This window comes from Monodelphis domestica, chromosome 5, assembly GCF_027887165.1.
Source record: "Monodelphis domestica isolate mMonDom1 chromosome 5, mMonDom1.pri, whole genome shotgun sequence".
In the NCBI taxonomy this organism is placed as follows: domain Eukaryota; kingdom Metazoa; phylum Chordata; class Mammalia; order Didelphimorphia; family Didelphidae; genus Monodelphis; species Monodelphis domestica.
The window spans coordinates 108954669-108971932 of record NC_077231.1 but is presented as its reverse complement, the minus strand read 5'-3'; the positions used below and the strand labels follow the sequence as shown (position 1 = coordinate 108971932).

The 17264-nt window shown below is 46.5% G+C and overlaps 1 protein-coding gene across 8 annotated transcripts in view; it reads right to left on the bottom strand.

Moving 5' to 3' along the window:
- Positions 1–17264, bottom strand: part of BID (BH3 interacting domain death agonist) — a 51972-nt gene that overhangs the window by 31995 nt on the left and 2713 nt on the right. For 2 of the 8 annotated variants that reach the window (XM_056797304.1, XM_016425362.2), the window contains one exon: positions 19–2146. The exons of 2 other annotated variants lie outside the window; for them this stretch is intronic. In XM_056797304.1, the coding sequence (XP_056653282.1) occupies positions 219–2012 (1794 nt within the window). In that variant the 5' untranslated portion in view covers positions 2013–2146 and the 3' untranslated portion in view covers positions 19–218. 8 annotated transcript variants of the gene reach the window in all.

Sequence of the window (17264 nt, the reverse complement as noted above, 5' to 3'; positions counted from 1 at the left end):
ATCAGGAGGCACACGGGATAATGTAAAAGCAAGAGGCACTGCTTTATTACAAGCTCGAGCTCGGGTCCCGCCGCCTCCAAGGCAGACGGGAGCCTGAACGAAGGGGGAGAGGATGTAGGGTAGGGTGGAGTTAGGTCACGGAGCCACAGTCCGGGGGGGAGGGGTCCTTCCGGCCTCGCAATCTCCGCTTCTTCTACGGGCCCTTTGAGAAGTCTCTCTCAAACAGGGGTGTGAGCATCATCACAGGGAGCGTCCGTGTGGCTAGGAACGGACTGGTATTGTTGCCTCAGGGCCAGGAGCTGGGCGCTGCTAACGTGATCTTTCACTAAAGCCACCACACGGTTGATAACGTAGGGGCTGAAGATGAGAAGGAGGAGGAGAACGAGGATGAGGCCCAACAGGGTGGAAATGAGGACGGAGAGCCACGGGGACTGGTCGAAAATGTGCCCGAACCTCCGCTCCCGGGCCTCTCGCTCCCGCTGCCGGGCCGCGAGGCCTTCTCGGAGCTTGGCCATGGATTCGCGCACGGCCCCGAGGTGATCGGAGTAGAAGCAGCACTCCATCCCATGCATCGCACAGAGGCCTCTCTGATGGAGTGTAAGGAGGTCCAGGCTCCGGCGATTCTGGATGACTACCTCGGACAGAGAGGTGAAGGACCTTTTGATGCGGGGGATGGAGGTCTCCATCCTGGCCAAGTCCTCATCCGCCGCAGCTCCGAGGGCTGAGAGGCCTCCACGGTGAAGGCTCAGGGAGGCTCCCCCCGTCCCTTCGTCCGCTCCGCCAAAGATGGTTGCCAGGGTGAAGGCGGTGACGGGTTCCCGCTTCACCCTGAGGGGAGGGAGGGAGCGAGCTTCCCAGTAGCGGTAGAGCTCTTCCCCCGGGTAGTAAAGGATGTGGGGCAAGACGATGACGAGGAGGCACATCTCGGCCGTGGAGGACAGGGCGGCCTGTGCCACACAGGACGTCAGGCCCGAGGTGGAGCACAGCCACATGGCGCCCTGAGGGGGGATGTAGAACTTGTCTGGACTCGAGGACACGCTGTCACACAGCTGGGCTAGGGGTTTGGAGATGGTCCCTATACACCGGCCAGAGCCCGAGACGGCCTGAAAGGTGAGGCCCGTCTTCCTGTCCTTCCAGTCACACTCGGGGGGGTTGTCCTCGTTGGAGGTAGAGTAGGAAGCATTCAGTGCTATAGCGTCAAAGTACGGGGGTCTGGCATCTAGGCAGAGCCAGCAGCTCTCGGTCAGGTTGGGGAAGGATTGGTTCAGCAAGAGGTAGGAGGCCTGTACCAGGGGCCACAGGGGGGCCAGACCGAAAGACGGACCTGGGGTTGGGGATACGGACGGGGTAGAGAGGTCAGGGTTGGGAGGAAGGGGCGCGGCTTGCGGGATGGTAACAGAGGGGGGGATTAGAGGAGTGACTGGGGCAAGGACTCCATTCGGTCCCATAGAGCTTTTGATTGGGGCGGGGAATGCCTCCTTCTTAATCATCAGGAGCATGCCGAAGTCGGGGCCGGAGATAAACATGCGGGCCCCCCACATACGTCCCAACAGCCACCCCAAATCACTTGGAGACCTAACGGTTAAAGTGTAAGGAGGCCAGTCCGAGTTCCGGACGAGAGCCAGGTGGGGGTCTGCGGTAGCGGGGGTCCAACCACTGGCTAGGGTTTCACATCCCCAGGAATAGCAAAAATAGTGACCCGGGTGGTCACAATAGGACTTCCCAGGGTTCGAGGAAGGGCAGAAGTAAAGGTCAGGGTTATCCCTGCAAAGGGAGTGGGTGGCAGGGGGGACCTCTTTCATCGTGGCAAATAAGTCACAGGCGCTGAAATTAAAGGTGGGTGCTCCCGCTGTGATGACTGAATGCACGACCTGGCCATCTTCCCACCGCAGGAAGAGCCACTTCCACAGTTGAGGTGAATTTGAAGCAGAGCAACCACTAGGGGATAGCCAGAGGAAGAGCGGGATTAGGGTTAGGGTTGGAAGAGGGTTGGGAAGAAGGATCAGGTTCATGATGTTGGGTCAGGCGGAGCTTCAGGGGGTTTGCTGGATGACGCGTGACGCCAGTCTGGCTCCAAAGATTGTAGATCAGAAGGTTCTGCTTTTTGGACGTGGGACTGGTAGACCCAAGGCCCGATGCCGTCAACCTTGAGGACAGAAGGGGTAATGAACAAAACAACGTGAAGACCCTTCCATTGGGGCTGCAGGGAGCCCTTCTGATGACTCTTTACCCAAACCCAATCCCCTGGATTGTACTCATGCAGGGAGTGAAGTTCCAGTTGGAAGATCTCCTTAACTCAAGGCCAGATATCTTGTTGGGCATTGGCTAACCCCAACAACATGGGCCTCAACTCAGCTGGAGTATTGGTGCCCTCAATAGCTTGGGGAATGGGAGGGAAGATAAGAGGAAGGGAGCCATAAAGGATTTCATAAGGGGTAAGAGAATGTGGGCCAGGGGTGTTCCAGGCACAGAACAAGGCCAAGGGAAGGAGGGTCACCCAGTCCACGCCAGTCTCTTGGACCAATTTAGATAAGGTCTCCTTAATTGTCCTACTCATTCTCTCTACCTGGCCAGAACTTTGGGGGTTATACTTACAGTTTAACTTCCAATTGATCCCCAAAGCTGCAGCAACTCCTCGAGACACCCTACTTACAAAGGCTGGTCCATTGTCGGATCCCAACGTCTCAGGGAACCCAAACCTAGGGATGATTTTTCAAGGAATTTCTTGGCTACTACTAGAGCCATTTCAGATGTGGTGAGGAATGCCTCTGGCCAGCCTGAGAAGGTATCCACTAGGACGAGGAGGTACTTGAAGCCAAATTTACTTGGCTTGATTTCAGTAAAATCTACTTATTAGTTCTGACAGGGCCGCTGACCCCAAACCCTATGTCCATGATGATTGCCTGGCTTAGCCACTTTCATGAGTAGGCAGGCTTGGCATGAGGTCACTAACCATTGAAGAAATCTACTACGGGCCCTTGAAGCGAAGCCTCCCTTTATCCAGTAAATGGGTGAGTTTCTTTTATCCCAGATAAGATAGGTGATATAGGTGGGTGGAAAGAAGTTGGCCTAGGGCTTGGGGTGGTAGAAGGTGCCCTTCCTGATCCCGATACCAGGGTCCATCGGGATGTCCCTGGTGCCTCTCAACCCAGGCTCGATCTTCTTTGGTGTATTGAGGCTCCCCTTCAGGAGGTGGTGGTATGACGGCTGGAAGGATTAAGGGAGGAGCAGATACCATAGCTTCACGAGCTGCTTGGTCCACAGCCCAATTTCTGCAAGCTTCTAGGGATTCTCCTTTCTGGTGGCCGGGTGTATGGACTACAGCCGTAGCTTTAGGCTTCCATACCACCGATAGGAGCCCCTGTATCTCTGGTAGGCTACTGATAGGCTTCCCACCTGAGGTGAGATATCCGCGTTCCTGGTATATGGGTGCATGCACATGCAGGGTAGCAAAGGCATAGCGGCTTTCAGTGTACACTATCAGGCGCTTCCCTTCAGCCTTCCTCAAGGCTTCCGCCAGAGCAATCAGCTCGGCCATCTGAGCTGATGTGCCATCTGGGAGTGAGGCAGCCCAGACCAGAGATCCGGAGGCGTCAACAACCACTGATCTTGCCCTTCGGTGGCCTCCTTCGATAAAGCTGCTGCCAGAGTCGTGGTTGGTCAGTGGGGTGTCTTTGAGGTCTAGTCGGGCAGTGGTGGCCTTGGCAAGGATCATGGCAAGGGAGTGGAGGAGGGGTTGGGCAACAGAGTGGCAGGGTTAAGGGAGGAGGTGATTTTGAAAGACACGTGGGAGGCATTCAAAAGCAGGGCCTGATAATGTCTGTACGTGAGATTGTCTACGTCTTTTACTAGGAGTGCTGTAGGGCAGTGATTCGCAGGCAAGGAGGCCATCCTGCTGCCACGGGATCCAGTCGTTTCAACAGATATGTGACTGGACGGTCCCATGGCCCAAAACACTGTGTCAAAACCCCTTTTGATATCCCCTTTCTTTCTTCAATGAACAATTGAAAAGGTTTTTCTGGGTTAGGGAGGGTAAACGAAGAAGTTCAAAGGCAGAGTTCATTTCAGGATTCCATTCCGTCTGTGGATTCACAAGACCCCTTATAGAAGGGCTGGGCCAGTTCTGTAAACCCAGGGATCCACAGCCTGCAGTTCCCTATGGACCCCAGGAATTCCAGACCTGCCTGGGATTTTGGGGGGAGGGTATTGAGGATAGTGTCCTTCATAGCCTGGGTGAGCCACCATTGGCCTCCCTTGAGTTTATATCCCAAGTAGGTGACCTCTTGCTGAGCAATAGACGCCTTCTTTCCACTAACCTTGTAGCCAAGTTCATTCAGGGTGATCAGGAGAGACAGAGTGGCGGACTCACACTCAGCTCCTGACGAGGCGGTGAGGAGGAGGTTGTCCACGTACTGTAGAAGCGTAACTTGGGGGTGGTCAATGCAAAAATCTCGCAAATCTGCGGCCAGGGCTTCCCTGAAAATGGTTGGGCTGTTCTTAAATCCTTGTGGTAACCTTGTCCACATGATCTTACAGTAGCCTGGGTGTCCTCATCATACCATTCAAAAGCAAATAGGGGCTGGCTAAGCAGTGCAAGGGGAACCGTAAAGAAAGCATCTTTTAAGTCCAGAGTAGTATACCAGCCAAGATGAGGTGTTAAGGTACTTAAGAGAGTATATATGGATGGGTTGGGGACTGTGGGGTGTATATCCTCTACCCAGATGTTGACTTCTCTTAAGTCCTGGACAGGCCTATAGTCCTTACACCAACCCCCCCCCCCCCCCCCGGCTTCTGGTTGGGCAGGAGTGGGATATTCCATGGAGTGACAGGGGATTAAGATTCCAGCTGTTTTCAGTCTATCGTATGCTCCTTCGGGACTCCAGAGACATTGGGTATTGCTTGATCTAGGCTTGAGGGTTACAATGACAGGAGGTTGGCAGACAGCCAACCCTATCCCCGCCATTTCAGCCCAGACCCCAGGGGCCTTGTCCATCCAGAGGAGCACGTATACCGGCAGGAAGAGGAAGGGTATAGAAGTGATATTCGTCCTGAAGGGACAGTGTAAGGACCTGTAGGGGGGGGCCCTTCTTTGTCCGTGACATATATCTCCATGTCCTGGAAGTGAATGTGGGCCCCTACTTTATGAAGTAGGTCCCGGCCGAGAAGTGGGGCTGGACTCTCGGGGATAACTAGGAAAGAGTGTGTGATTTGATAGGTACCCAAATTCACTGTCCGAGTGGTGGTCCAGCTGTATTGGCGAGTGCCTGTTGCCCCTTGAACCCAGCTTGTTTTTTTGGATCTCACCCACGGGCACTTTTAGGACAGAAAACAGCGCCCGTGTCCACCAGAAAGTTCACGGATTTCCCCTCTATCTTCGCTATTACCCAGGACTCAAGGAGGGGACATGGTCCCATCCCCATCAGTCACTATCACCAGTGACTAACTATGTCTTCACAGGGTGGTTCCTAGGGGGTCAGCCACTATCCCCCAACTGATGTCTCGGGGGACGCAGATAAGGGCAGTTGTGCTTCCAATGACCCTCTTCTTTGCAATAGAAGCATCGAATGGAGGCCTGTCTATCCATAAAGGCTGGCTGTCAGCATCCTTTGTTGTCAAAGGAAGGGATTGACCCCAGGGTGGGTCCAGGGGTTAGAGGGGCCACAATGATGGCCGCCAATAGTCTAGTTATTTCCCTCTGATATTTTCTATCCTGATGGCAGTCCTCAAGGCACAACCTGTCAAATGTCTCCTGATCCTCCTTATGCAACCTCTCAGCTTTTTCTTCAGGGGTCTTGCGGGTGTTGTACACCCATTTGGTCACTTTCAGGAGTTCACTAACAGAGTGGTTGACAAAGTTGTCCACCTTCTGGAGCTTCTTCCTGATTTCTGGGGCTGCCTGATTGACAAATGCCAACAGTGTGGCCGCCTTACTGGTATCAGCCTAAGGGTCCATAGGGGTGTATAACCAAAAAGCCTCTTGGAGGCACTCTAGGAATGCCGCTGGGCTTTCATCGGGTCCCTGTCTGACTAAACTTACTTTGGCCAAATTGGTGGGCTTATGGGCCGCAGCTCGGAGACCGGCCATTAGAGTCTGGCGATAGACATGGAGACGCTCCCTACCTTCGGGTTGGTCAAAGTCCCAATCGGGACGTGACAGCGGGAAAGCATCTTCGATGAGACTGGGCTGGGCAGTGGGGTGACCATCCACACCGGGGACATGTTTTCTGGCTTCCAGGAGGATTCGCTCCCTCTCCTCGGTCATAAAAAGAACCTGTAATAACTGCTGGCAATCGTCCTGAGTGGGATTGTGGGTAAAAAGAATGGATTCTATAAGATCAATAAGTTTCTGAGGTTGGTCAGAGAAAGAAGGATTCTGGGTCTTCCAATTATAGAGGTCACCGAAGGAGAAGGGCCAATATTGGTAGACTCATGGTCCTCCGGGGACAAGGGGGCCCACAGTACAGACAAGAAGGGTCATGGTGGAAGATAGAGGTCCAGGTTCTGGTGAGGGGATCTGGCCCCGACCATGAGTGTGGTGAGCCGGTGGTGGGGTGGCTTCATCTGCCTCCGCCTGTCCCCCATATGGTCTAAGGGAAGGTACAAGGGAGCATATGGGGGTGGTGGTATGGGAAAATCAGGAGGGATGCTATCAGTCTGGCAGAAGCAGTGGTGCTGAAGGACCCTGGGGCTTCCCCGCCCCTTCCATTTTATCTTTCAGAGCTAAGGCCTGAAGGGGTTCTCTGATTCTGAGAAAACATATGGCTGCAGCCAAAAAGGGGGGTTCAAGACTAGGTCTTGCCAAGTAAGAATAGAAGGGATTTGATCAGAATGGCCCTCTGGGCCAGGGTCAAGGATTTTGGTACAGACTTTGGAAATAATGTCTCGGCGGAGGGTACCGCCCTTAGGCTACCGGAGGTTGAAGGTGGGCCACTCGGAGTCACAGAAGGTCACTAACTTCCCTCTTTTGACTTGCAAAAGGAGATTGTGAGTGCGGGCCTTGAAAATTTGGAAGTGGGAAAGAATAAGAGCCAATGGAGTAGACTCTGTCTGCCCCATAGTTTCCAAATGGAAATGCCAAGATCTCAGAGGCCCCCCAAAATTACAATACCAACGATAGGACAAAGGCACAGCCAACCATGCAAACAGGACGGGATGGTAACTAAACGAAGGCACTAAAATTACTCTCTACGACGATTCCAGAGGACAATATGGCGCGCCCTCCCCCTAAATTCCCAAAGAGTGAATATCTTGATTTCCGTTCTTGGAAACCCCTTGGCGCATCTACCAGTGCCACCTTTCAGGCCCCACAGCCTCAGAGGACTCTAACCTCTGCTGCAGAGACCTAGTCTGTCCCAGGTCCCCAGGACTCTGGGCGAAGGGCCTCCAGCCCCTCGAAGTGAGTCTCTTCTGCTCGGATGATTGAAAGGGTCAATTCACGTTCGCCTTTTTTTTTTTTTTAAATAACCAAACGCTTCTTGGCTGTTCTGGCTCAGCTTCTCACGAAGTCTGAGAGAAGCATATTAGGCCGGTCCACACTCAAACAGGCAGAACGGAATCACTTAATGGGACTGGACTTAACAATAGGCCCTCTCCTTATAATCCACGGAGCCGGTGGGACTAGCTGGGCCACTTAGTCGTATGTCCTAACCCCATGATCGGCTCCCCGTCAGCCACAGTCACACATCACCCACACGTTCTCTGGCCCTTTCGCCCTCCGAACCAGTACCTCTACCCGTGCGCAGTCTAGTCAGGAAATCCCGGACGAGCCCCAAAATGTTCGCCCCGGTTGTGGTTTCCCAATCAGGAGGCACACCGGATAACATAAAAGCAAGAGGCACTGCTTTATTGCAAGCTCGAGCTCGGGTCCCGCCGCCTCCAAGGCAGACGGGAACCTGGACGAAGGGAAGGGAGGAGGATGTTGGGTAGGGTGGAGTCACAGCGCAGGATAACAGGATATCTTATTGGAACAGTTGGGAAACACTGAGTGGGGTTAGGTACTTGCGGTGTGATGCCTAGTTCTGTTTATCTTCTCAGAACAGTGGGGAGACCCCGGGTAGGGTTAGGTCACGGATCCACCCTGTTGGGGGGAGTCCTTCGGTCATTCAAGCTTTACACCTGTACATCAGTCATCCTCCTTGCTGAGAATGGACAACCCCTATATTCTGACCCCACCCCCCCAACGTTCCTCTCTTCCTCCAAGTTGCGGTTAAATACCATCTTCTGCCAGTAGACTTTTCTGATCTCTTTAAATTTCAGCGCCTTCCCTTCCTCTACATCTTCCCTAACTACACTGTAAGTATGAATATCTGTATGGAGGTATTTTTAAAGTCATTGGCTTTAGCAGGCACGCCAGCCCAAGTCGATAAAACCACCAGGGGTTTAATTTCATACAGGGAAAAGTAGTTCAGACGGGAGCCTTGCCTCATCCCCATGCAGTGGGGTAGATCAACAGAGCAATATCTCTTGTGTCAGTGAACGTAGGATCAAGGTAAAGACGAGGCTTCTAGCTAGTTGGAAGGGAAGCCTTCTGGGTCCAAGAGGTTGTCGTCAGTCAGACCAGGAGTGTGGGAGGCTTCGAATGCCTCACTATGTCTCCTGGAGAAACTAGGGAGTTATCGAAATTTCTTGAGGAAGGGAAGACCCCCATGTAACCTGTGCTTTAGGAAAGCTGGGACTTAACTAGAGGATTCTCATAAAGTAATTAAATCTGTGAGCGCTGACGAGATCACCAAGGGAAGTAGTGTAGAGGAAGAAGAGAAGTACAATCCCAAATTATTCTTAAATAGGTATATGAGGGAATAGAAGAAAGAGTATCATCGTTCAAAGGATTATGAGTCAGGCAGTCTTTTACTCACGACATGTAAAAGAGTGTGTGTGGCTCCCTCACTCTACAGATCCATGGCAGCCTGTGAGCCCTGGTCTTCTGGGTCGCTGCCCTTCTGTCTGGTTCTCTTGATGCTCGGCAGGTTCACAGGTACTAAGTGTGGGGGGGGGGACTTTAGGAGCAGTTAATCATCCCCTCCCTTATGAGCCCCAAGGACAACGTGATCCGTAAGTTTGCTAACCTCACAAGCTTGGACTAAATAAAGTTTGCTAACCTAATAGTTTGCTAAGTCTGCATTCCTAAATGTAGCTGACTAAACCCGTTGTTGGGCAGTGAGGTGATGAAGTGGACAGAATGCCAGGTCTGGAATCTGGAAGACCTGAATTCAAATCCAACATCAGATACTTACTGTGTGAACCTGGGCAAGTCACTTGATCTTGTTTGCCTCAGTTTCCTCGTGTGTAAAATGAGCTAGAGAAGGAAATGGCAAAACTCTCAGGATCTCTGCTCCCAAAAAAACCCAAAACAGGGCCACAGAGAATTGGACATTATGAGAAAATAATTTACTGATAACAAATCAGCTGTTGGATAGGAAGGAACTTTGTGGTATATAGATCAGTCTATCATAATAACTTCTCTCAGATTGGTCCTAGCAATAAACAGATCCTTATGATGCACTAGTTCTCCACACACCCTTATCCCCTTCCTACTTGAATATAAACTCTGAGAGTAGGGACTGTTTTATTTTTTTATCTGTTTCTTACATAAGGGTTTGAGAAAGAATCTACTACATGACTTACTGAAAATCCTCCTCTAGTTCTTTTTATAATTTTTAAACACCTTTACTTTCCATCTTATAATCAGCACTGTGTATTGGTTCCAAAGCAGAAGAGCAGTAAAGGCTAGACAATGGGGGTTAAGTGACTTGTCACACAGCTAGGAAGTGTCTGAGGTCAAATTTGAACCCAAGACCTCCTGTCTCTAGGCCTGACTCTCAATCCACTGAGTCACCTAACTGCCCCCTCTTTCATTTATTTTCAGTCTTTCCCTCTCTAATGGCTCATTTCCTATTGTCTACAAATAGGTTCATAGCTCCCCATCCTCAAAAAATTTCTAATTTGATTCTTCCATCCCTATCTTATATCTTCTTCTTCTGCTTCTTCTGCCCCTCTATAGCAAAATAAAATAAAATAAAATAAAAATTGAAGCCATTTATAATAGTACCTCCATTTTGTCCTTAACCCTTTACAATCAGGCTTCCAATCTTATCATTTCACTGAAACTGCCCTCTCCAAAATTGCTGAAGATCTCTTGGCTGCAAAATCCAATGGCTTTTTCCAAATCTTCACTCTCTTTGACCTCTCGGCAGCCTTTGGCACTACTGAACACTCTCTCTTCCTTGACACTCTCTTCTCTCTAAGTTTTAGGGATACCACCCTCTCCTGATTTTTCCTTCTACCAAACCAATAACTCCTTTGCTGGGTCTTTCTCCATATCATGCCCTCTCTAACAGTAGGTGGCTTGTGGGATTCTGGCTGGGATTCTCTTCTCTTCTTCCTCTATACCACTTTCTTTGGGGACTTCATCAGCTCACAGATTTAATTACCATCTCTATGATGATGAGTCACAAATCTACTGTTCCTGCTCCAACCTCTCTGTTGACCTCCCATCTTCCATTTTGAGCTGCCTTTCAGACATTTTGAACTAAATATCCAGTAGATATATGTCCAAAATGAAACTCATTATCTTTTCCCCGAAGTCCTCCTCACTTCCTACTTTCCCCTATTACTCTAAAGGGCAACACTACTCTAGCAGTCATCCTGGACTTTCCACTTCATCATCTCCTCCAAATCCAAGCTGTTACCACTCTTGCAACATGTCTTGAACATTTTCCTCTCTGTCTTCTGATACTATCACTCATCACCTCTTGCCTCGATTATTGCAACAGACTGCTAATGGGACACCTGCCTCAAGTCTCTCTCCTCTAATCCATTCTCCATTCAGCCACTATAGTGATCTTCCTAAAACACAGGTCTGATCATATCTTTGACTCCCCATGTACTCACTCAATAAACTCCAGAGCTTTCCTATTGCCTCCAAGAATAAGGACAAAATGTTCTGTTTGGTGAGAAAATTTGGGGAACTGAGAGGATTAGGGCAAGTGGTTAATTGTGGGAACTGAGTCCACCACAATGACTCCATCTTGTGGCTAAATTCTAAAGCTAGTTTAGTCCCCTTTCTATTCTATTTGAACTACGAGCCTAGTTCAAATTCTGTCTTGTGAGAAAAATGTATTTAATTTTGAGAATTGGGAGAAAACCTTATTGTATTGTTTGAACAGAGCCTTTTGTCCAGGGAAACCTCCTGTATCTGCTGTTTAGAGACCAAGCACCTTGACCAGAAACAGTCAGATCTTAAGATTTCATGTAAAGAGTTTTCTCATTAACTGTACATCTTAAGCAACCCATAAGTCTTATCTAAAAAATGGCCCCTTAACAGATCAATTAGTTATAGTTTCCATGTTCCTTTGGTCGTTTATAGATATGTGAGGAGTGGGATACCTCTTTTCCTGAGTTCAGGAAATTGTACCTGTTCATGCTCTCCCTCCCAACTTGGAAGGTCCTTAATCTTTCCTCCACTTAGAAATCAGATTACCTGATGTTGGGTTGTTTCCTTTTAATTAATTGGTCTTTACTTGATTGTCTATATAAAAGTCTGTCTCCCTCCTGAAGTCCGAGTCCAACCCTAAACTGAGGAAGGGGCTAGGTCTCAATTTGTTGGGCAATTGGCAAGCATTGCTTAATAAATTGATATGCTCAGAAGATCAAACTTTGTTCAGTTATTTCATTTTTTGGCTGGTTGTTACAGTATTCAAAGCCCTTTGTAAGCTAGCCCCTTCTTACCTTCTCAGTCTTTTTAAACTTACTCAAAGACACTAGCTTCCTTGCATTTTCTCTGGCTGTCCTGTGTGATTAGAACACTCTCTCACCTCTACTCCAACTACCAACCTCCCTGGATTCCTTTAAGTCCCAAGTAAAAGTCTATCTTCTACAGGAAGCCTTACCCAACCCCTCTTAATTCCAGTGCCTTATCTCTCTTAATTATTTCCCATTTATTGTTATCCCATATATTTGTTTGTATGTTTTTTTTCTCCCATAACATCGTATGAAGTCTCTTTGTTAGCAATAAAGAACTCAATTTTTAAAAGAAAACCCTTACCTTTTGCCTTGGGATCACTATTGTGTATTGATTTCAAGGCACAAGAGCAGTAAGGGTTAAGCAATGGAGATTTAGTGACTTGCCCAGGGTCACCCAGCGAGGATGCATCTGAGGCTACATTTGAACCCAGGATCTCCCATCTCTACACTTGGCTCTCAACTCACTAAGCTACCTACCTGCCCTCCAAGAAACCAATTATTAATGAAGCATTCATATTCTTTATACCGCAGATAGAGTTATTTAGGGCCATGCCTATATGTTCATTTTACACAGTTCTTTCTACTTGATATGATTATGATAATTGTGCCTTTGGACTTTGGTCTAATCTTATTTTTAACTGAATCACACAAATGTTAAGACATATAACACAAACCCCTTGATTAGCATTTTAATAGTAATCTTGCAAATTTGAACCAATTAGATATTATTTTATATAGGAAAAATATAACTCTACAACTCTAATGATCAGGAAACAACGGCCATCTTTTTCCTTCTGCCCAGTCTCCCTGTCTGCCCTCCTAAGCCATATATGGTTTTTATAACCCGAAAGCTTCTTTCCAGGTTTCTATTCTCATTTGTTTTCCTTCTACATTCTTTTTTTTCTTGCAAATAATATGTTTAGGTCTTATACGTCTCACAATAATATATTCTTTTATAAGCAAATACTTTTATTTCCTACATCTCATAATTATTTATTGTACTGAATAACAAAGTGGAATATTTAACTATGTTGAACTAAAGTTAACGTCTTTTTTATTGGTAGGAAATTTTTATCTACTCCAACATTTCATTTTTTTAATCTAATGAATGTATATTAATAATTATCAAGAATTGCAGAAGAAAAAAAATTCAGCGACACAAATGTTAGAATGAAACGTTAATGCATGGCTATTAAGTTGGTTTCAGGTTTCATACTACTATTTATTTGGACTAGGGCACAGAGAAAAATATAAACAGAGTTCTTCACTTGGACATCTTTTGTACACCAAAAAAACCTCTCAGGGAACAGGATCATTTGATTTGGCTAATTTTTCTGTAGATAAATTTAATGGATAGAAGGCACAGCTTAAAAATTACTTGGTTGTCTTATGTCTTATCCAATATTTCTTTAATTTCTCTTTATTCTAGAGGCATTTCATACCCTCAAGACTAATGTCATGTACTTAAAGTAGTTTTACTAGTGAACTGATCTTTGTATCTTACCCACTAGGAGCAAAGAATTAGATTTCTTATTTACCAATTCTCCCACCTTCCAGAAGAGTGAGACTTCTGCCTTAATGCAAGTGGTAAGATCTTTGGTTTCTGAGAATACTGCTCTACATGGCCAGCTCCTCCTAATGGCAGGTATGAAAAACTGAATGAGCAGATTTGAGTTGATTGATTTATCAAGTATGATCCAAAGGTATTTCTGGTCATAAACATAAACCGATCTTTACTTTGCTCTAATCTGATATTCTGTTATATATGACCTAGAAAAAAATAATTCTAAAAATACTTTTGTGCAATTATGAAAATATTTTCCAATTTTAAAAGTGCAAACACCCCAAGAAACATGAAAACATGAAACCAGGTTCCTAAAACAGAAATGAAGATCTCATATTAGACATTTTTTCCTTCTACATTCTTATGACCGTGTTCTGGGAGAAATTCCCATTCTTAACATGCATTCCATATAGCTGGCTATACTGCCCTCATAGAAGAGATAGGCAGGAGAAAGGCTATCTCCGTTTCATTGGGGGAAATCATCTAATCAAGCCTTTTGTCTCCCAAAGGAGGAGACTATGATTTTGATTTGTCAAAGGTTGACTAACTTAATCAAAGCTACAGAATTGTGGACCACATCTGAGAAAGGATGCTGGAAAACTTGAAGAGGAAAGCAATGGGGATGGTGACAGAATTGGAAATTCTGTTAGATGAAAATTGTTCAAAGCAACTGGGGATGCTTAGGATGTGAAATCAAAGACCTAGGGGGACATGATAGCTGTCCTATATATAAAGGGCTTTCTTTCCTGTGGAAAGGGCTAAGACTTGTTTAGCTTGGACACAAGAGGGCAAAACCAAAAGCAATGGGAAGGAGATAAAGCAAGAAAATTTAGATTAGGAACAATAAAAAATAACAGCTCTCATAACAGGTCCATCGGCTCAATGGTCACTTTACCTGTTTCTGGAGCTCCAATCCCTTACCACAAAGAGCCTATTGTACATTTCTACCTTAATGTCCCCAAAATGACTCAAAACTTAAAATTAAAAAAACAAAATTCAGCATATTTCCCCCTAAGTACACACCTCCATTCCTATCTTCCCTAATTCAAATAGGAATACAAGAAACCTTCCAGTTAATCAATTTTATAACCCTGAAGCCATATTCAACAATCTTGCTTTCACATCAGCTCCAACTTTTATTCCTTTTCAGCATTTCTATGAGCACTACCCTCATTCAGGTCCTTATCTGGACATCCTTCTAAATGGCCTCTCTGACTAATCTCTCCCTTTCTGACCCATCTTACTCAGAGCTGCCAAAATAAAGCACAGGACTAACTACATCGCTCTCCTGATCGAGAAACATCAATGATTGCATATTGTTTCTAGGAAAACATAACTCCTCTATTACTTTCACAATCTGCTTCTTGCCTACCATAGCAGATTGATTCTGCTACTCCAACCTCAACTTGTTCTTCCCTATAAATTGTTACATATGGCACCCATCTCCCACCAATTCGCCTTTACACAGGTTACCTTCCCTTTCTGAAGTACACACCTTTGACTCTTCTGTCTTTTAGAATCCCAGCTTTTGAAGGCAGTTAGGTAGCACAGTGGATAGAATGCCAGGCCTGGAGTTGGGAGGATGTGGGTCCAGATCTAGCCTCAAACACTTTCTAGCTGTGTGACTCTGGGCAAGTCACTTCACCCTGATTTCCTAGCCCTGGCAGCTTCTCTTCTTTCTTGGAACATAATGGTTTAAAAAAACAAAACAACCCAGCTTTCTTCAAGGCTCTGCTCAGGGAAAATCTATTCCTAAACAAGGTATTTTGATTTCCCTCTCACCTTTCCTAAAATTATTTTTAACATATTTTGTAGCTTCTTTATATTTATTTATCTGTGGACATTTTGGATCCCACCCCCCCAAGCAGAAACAAGTTCCATTTGGGCAAGAACTGTCTTGTCTTTGCATTCCTAGCACTCCCTTTCTTCTCATTCTTAACTCTACAGTTTATCTTCTGATCTTTTCAATGGAAACTTCTCTCTCCAAATTACCAATGATCTCTTATTGATTACCAAATTTAATGGTCTTTCCTCCATCCTCATCCTTCTTGACATCCTTGTAGCCTTTGACACTGTCCATCATCACCCTCTTCGCTCTGATACTCTGGATTTTGGTGACATTGCCTTTCTCTTGATTTTCCTCCTGCCTTTCTGACTCTTCCTTCAGTCATACTTTGCTGCATCCAGGTCATGCCACCATGATTCTGTCCTGGACTTCTTTCTCTTCTCCTATATCTTTTCATTTGGTGAACTAATAATTTCCAATGGATTTGATGATCATCATTGATAATTCACAATCTACTCATCCAGACCCTAATGTCTTTCTTGACCTCCACTCTCACATCTCTAAGTAACTACTGGAGGTCTCAAACTGAATGTCCTATAGACATGTCCAAAACGGAATTTGCTATCTTTTCCTCCAGCCCCAGCCCCTGTTCCTTACTTTTATGATATTAATATTATCAAGAGTAATACTAACCCCCAGTCATCCATGCTCAAAATCTAGGTGCCAACCCTCTCATATCCAATCAGTTGCCAAGAACAGTTGATCCTACCTTAAAAATATCTCTTGTATATGCTTGGTTCTCTCCTTTAACACTGAAAAACCACCCCCCCTGGCAAAAATGGAGAGCAGGAAAATCCCCAATAGATAAATGGACAAGTAATATGAGCAGTCGGTCTTCAAAAGGAGAAAGGCAAGGTCAGCTGCTGGAGCTTCATTGTCCACAAACATGGCCACCACTGCTGTGGCATTGTTGTCTGTATGAGCATTGACCTAGCACCTGATGGATTCTTCCTTATTGTTGACCATCATGTCCCAGATTTTATAATTGCCAGGCTTGGCCCAGATGCAGACTAGCTTCATGGACATGGGATGCATGGCAGAAGCTATCAAATTAGACCTCATTATCAGGAAGAGTGGACCTTATCACTATAATGGCCAGTAGTCTGTCATACAACAGTATGTGGGGCCATATTTATGGCATGTCAACTTATCCGGGCCTGCCGGACTGCAACGGTGGGGTCCGGGGAGCAGCCACCTAAAAAGAGACCATAGGGGGAGAGAGGGGGAGACCAAGCACGTAATAGAGAGACAGAGTCAATCTGGTAGTGTCAAGGCTCCGTTTATTGCAGGTGCAAGGCAGAATATATATGCTTGAGGTAAAGGGGGGGTGGTGGTGGTGATTAAAGACTGCTTGTACCAGGAGGGAACATGAAGAATGGTTATTGTTATGTTTTGTGGCTGTTGGTCTTGGCGACGCCTGGGAGGTAACTTGTTTGTTCAGTTTCCCTAAGATCTTAAATCTTGTTTCAGGTCAAGTTGTCCCCGAATATGGTCTCTGACATCAACTCTTTCTTGCAGTAGCATGCTAAAGAACTACTCCATCATTCTCTTTGACTTAGTGACACTAAGTCCTAGATCCTGAATGTTGTTTTGGCTGAAGTCGTCCCCACTGCCACCAGGTGGCATGCCTTGTCTTAATGCCTACTCTACACATGAGAAAATGGTGGCTCCTACTTCCTTAATATAGGAGGACTCCAAATCATGCCTAATCTTCCTTAAGAGTCCAAGAGGGCATAGCAGTTATGGCCCAAGGCTACCAGATTAAAAAATACTGAGTCTGAAGATCTACAAAAACTGCTATTTTTTGTAATTTTTGCCAATTTGCTGGGCATACAATGAAACGTCAGAGTTGTTTTGATGTACTCTTCTCTCACTATTTGTGATTTGGGAAATTTTCCCCACCTGGTTTCTCCTTTCACTTCTAAGCCACTTGCAGTCTGATCAACTGAAACTATCCTCTCCAAGGTTAGCAAGGATCTAATGGCCTTTTATTGAGCTGTCTGTAGTCCTCTGGACAATGCTGATCATCCTTTCCTTCTGGATATCCTGTCCTCTCGATTTATATGACAGTGCTTTTTCCCTGCACTTCTCTGCCTTTCTTTGGTCTCCTTT